The sequence below is a fragment of the Heliangelus exortis genome, chromosome Z (assembly GCF_036169615.1).
Source record: "Heliangelus exortis chromosome Z, bHelExo1.hap1, whole genome shotgun sequence".
Classification (NCBI taxonomy): domain Eukaryota; kingdom Metazoa; phylum Chordata; class Aves; order Apodiformes; family Trochilidae; genus Heliangelus; species Heliangelus exortis.
In genome coordinates this window covers 12,117,967-12,121,802 of record NC_092454.1, presented here as the reverse complement: position 1 = coordinate 12,121,802, position 3,836 = coordinate 12,117,967, and the positions used below count along the sequence as shown (strand labels likewise).

Genomic DNA, 3,836 nt, shown 5'->3' with positions numbered 1-3,836 from the left:
CTCCTTCCCTCCCCCCACCCCGTGCTCCAGCTTTTTTGGTTTTTGGGGTTTTTTTTAACTTACAGTTGTGCTGATTTCCTGGAGTGAAATACAAACAGTCTGAAGCACAGAAAGAGCAAAGCCTGCATCCTCTGTGCCATGGCAGAGAAATGCCTGCCTTGCCACACAGTTTGGGGCTATGGGTTTCCTCCCTCAGCAGCTGGAGAGAGGCTTGGGAACATGTTGTTGAGGAATGTTACACCTTACCCTCCAAACCCAGGCAAAGCAAAACCTCTCCACGAAGCTGCAAGTTCTGTCCTTGAGTTTCTTCTTGGCTACCTGGGTTGCTCTGTATCTTGGCAGCAGTGGAGGGGATGGGGAGAGCTGGAAGAGCAGATCCTGCACAGATTGAAAGTTGAGCACGGTCTCCTCGTCCTCTCTCTTTCATGGATCCCAAAGAGGGGTGGAAGGGGCCAAGCCTGAACAAGTGGGAGCCTTGTACCCACTTGTCCTGGCTGTTCCCATCAGAGCAGGTATGAAATAGGATGTAGGATGCCTGATCCCTGTGCCCTCACTAGAGCCCAGGGAGCAGTGACCACAGATGTGTTGGCATCACAGCAGGGAGAAAGCAGCCCAGATCCTGCTACAAACACACAATCACAAGGATAATGGGACTGCTGATCCCCTGATGTTTGTACCTCCAGGTTGGGGGGGACACAGCTAATGCTTTCCCACCTTGTTCCACTCCATCCATCCCCTACGGTACCCCAAAAATCCTGTATTGTCCCTGGATGGGGTCCCCTCATTCTTAGTTCTTCTACCCCAGAGGAGGTATGAGAGCTAAAAAGCATCTTCTAGAAATACCCTAATCTCCACTGCTCTCTCACCATCACTGCTCTCTCCTACTTCTGTTCTGAAGTCTGGGGGGCATATTCAAGATAATTTCCATCATCAGGCTCCCAAGAGCAAACACAGTCCTAAAAGAGCATCTCTCACACAGAAGCCCTCCTTTACCCAGCCCTCCTCCAAGGTATTCAACATCCCATGTCCACATCTTGCACAGACCCCCCCACACCCCAGAGTCTCCTGCCCATCTCACAAGTGCTGCTCTGCGGATTCAGCAGGCAGCGGGTCATAGGTGCCACTGTATGTCACCACCCCAGGGGGGTAGTAGGCCATCTCTGGCTGGACGGCTGCAGCAGGGGGAGGAGCAGGGTTGGGGGGCATGTGCATCAAGGCATGCAGGCCCTGCTCCTCCTGCTCAGGCTTGGTGGTGTCGGTGAAAGGGCGCATCACGGTGAGGGAAGGCGAGGCGATTCTCCAGAGGAGGTTCTTCAGTGCCTTGCGAAACTCCCGGCGCATGAAGCAGTAGAGGATGGGATTGAGGCAGCTGTTGGAGTGTGCCAAGCACACACTGATGGGGAAGAGGTACACCTGGGAGAGGAAGTACTCAGTACTGAAGTGCACCACGTTGAGTTTGATGAGGATGCCCCATGCCGTAAGTGCTTGGTTAGGCAGCCAGCATAAGAAGAAAGACAGGACCACAATGGTCACCGACTTGGTCACTTTGGAGCGACGCTTGGTGCTGGGGCCGCTGCGGGTGCTACCAACATGCTTCTTACTGATGAAGCGCAACAGGAGCAAGTAGCAGAAGCTGATAATGGCTAGTGGCACCAGAAAGCCCAGCAGCACCTTCTGGATATGGTACAGACCGAGCCAGAACTGGGCATTGATGCTTCGGCCCTCGGGGAACTTGACAAGACAGAGCACATCATCGTAGACGGTAGCAGTGGTGGAAAAAATGGCATGGGGCAGGGAAGCCAGCATAGCTGACAGCCAGATGAGTGCACAAAACCACTTGGCAGAGCAGCAGCCACACAGAGGATCACCTTGCCGCTGATTCTTCAAGGCTGAAGCCACAGAACGGTATCGAGCCACACTCATGGCAGTGAGAAAGAAGACACTGGCATACATGTTCATGGCTGTCACATATGAGACAATCTTACACATTGCCTTGCCAAAGAGCCAGTTGAAGTCCAGAGCGTTCTCCACTGCCCAGAATGGCAAGGTCAGCACAAACTGGAAGTCAGTCACCGCCAGGCTGGTCACAAAGAGGTTGATGGAGGACTTTCTCCAGCTTTGTTTGTTTTTCATTAGATACAGTACCAGCAGGTTGCCCACGAGCCCCAGGGCACACACCACGGAGTACACCAGAGAGATGATAATCCTTACCACGTCGGAGCTGTCCCCCTGCATCCCATCAGCTCGCTCCATGTTGGTATTCTTCAAGAGCTGCAGAAGCGACGTGTTGCTTCTGTTGCCCATCTGAACTCCTTCCAGGAAACCCAGCGGCAAATCCCTGGACTCCCACTCCGCTCCTTCCTTCACGCCAGCTGCTGGCGAACAAGAACCGGGCTCGCAGGTCTCTCCCATCCCATGCTAAGGGAGGGTGACGGTTTCGAGGGAGACTTTGCCCACACGTCGGAGCCAGCGGCGGCTACGGTTCGGCGGGCTGTTCGGAGAGCGGGCGGGCGGGCTGGGTGGCGGGCGGGCTGTTAGGAGAGCGGGCAGGCTGGCTGGGTGGCGGGCTGGGTGGCGGGCGGGCTGGGTGGCTGGCGGGCTGGCGGGCTGGCGGGCTGGCGGGCTGGGTGGCTGGCGGGCGGGCTGGGTGGGTGGCTGGGTGGCGGGCTGGGTGGCTGGCGGGCTGGGTGGCTGGCGGGCTGGGTGGCTGGCGGGCTGGGTGGGTGGCGGGCTGGGTGGGTGGCTGGCGGGCTGGGTGGGTGGCTGGCGGGCTGGGTGGGTGGCTGGCGGGCTGGGTGGTTGTGCGGCGGGAGCGGGGACGGCGTCTCTCCACTCCAGCGGCTGCGGGTCTCCGGCACCGCGCTTATATCGGGTTGGCGGATGTGGGGCATGCGCGCCGAGCGGCGGGGCGGTGGAGCTCTCCCGGGTGCTGAGCACGAAGAGCCGCGCCCCCGTCCCGCCCCCCGCGCTACCCCCCCTCCGGGTCCCTCGCCCGGCCCCTCCCGACTTCCCCCCCCAGCTCAGCTCTTCCTCCCCTCAGCTCTGGATTACGGCAGGTTCGCCCCCTCCTCCTGGCCGGCTGCAAACCGTGCATGTGCAACCCAAGCCGCCGGCCGCGCGGCTGCCGTGGGATGAGTGAGTTTGGGAAGCGCCCGAGCCCGAGTCAATGCCCTCTCCCCAAAAAAGTCCAGCCGGTAGGGTCAGGTCCCCAAGAAAAACCTCTTCGTTTCCCTTCTGCGCTCGGGAAACGCTACAGGGGCTTCACAGCCCTGCCCAGCTTCAGAACAGAACCTGCGCTTTCCTGCCTGAGAATCCTCGGCACCAACCTTGGAGGTGCTTCTCCGTCCCCCCAGTGACCCCACTCAGGACAGGCACCCACCACAAGCTCCTTCCCTGCTTTCGGGACATAGGAAGAGGGTGGCTACCCCCAATCCTAAAATGACCATCACGGGCAACGAAGCCGGAAGCACTCCGTGCCTGGGAGAAAGCAAGAGCGGGGAACCCCCTCAGGTGGATGTCAGAAGGGCGACAGCAGCCGGCCGCCCATAGGGGGCTCCTGAGCCCCGCGCCGTCCCCAAACCGTGCTTTAGGACACCAAGTTTGCAGCAGAAACTGAGAGCAAGCGATGGGAAAAGGAACCCAGGCCGTTCTTCTCCTGTCAAAGCCCGCAGTTTGGAAACGAAGTAGGTTCTGTTTCCCGTGTAAACCAGCCATCTGGAGCAGACTAAGGAGAAATTTAACCTAGTAAATTATTTCTCCAGTGTCTTTAAACTTATTTGTTTTACTGAAATTACTGCTAAGACATGGCCGTGTGTGCCATTTATTGCCAGAAGTCC

The 3,836-nt window shown here is 58.2% G+C and overlaps 1 protein-coding gene across 1 annotated transcript; it reads right to left on the bottom strand.

Annotated features, from left to right (window-relative positions):
• Window positions 1-868: 868 nt before the first annotated feature.
• On the bottom strand, window positions 869-2,518 carry RXFP3 (relaxin family peptide receptor 3). Its single transcript, XM_071730857.1, has one exon. It carries the CDS (start codon window positions 2,410-2,412, stop codon window positions 1,075-1,077), a length of 1,338 nt encoding a protein of 445 aa, XP_071586958.1. The 5' UTR covers window positions 2,413-2,518; the 3' UTR covers window positions 869-1,074.
• Window positions 2,519-3,836: the final 1,318 nt, after the last annotated feature.

Excerpts from the sequence above, each read along its gene's own strand:
- RXFP3 (XM_071730857.1), bottom strand. The coding sequence starts at position 2,412 with ATGGGAGAGACCTGCGAGCCCGGTTCTTGTTCGCCAGCAGCTGGCGTG.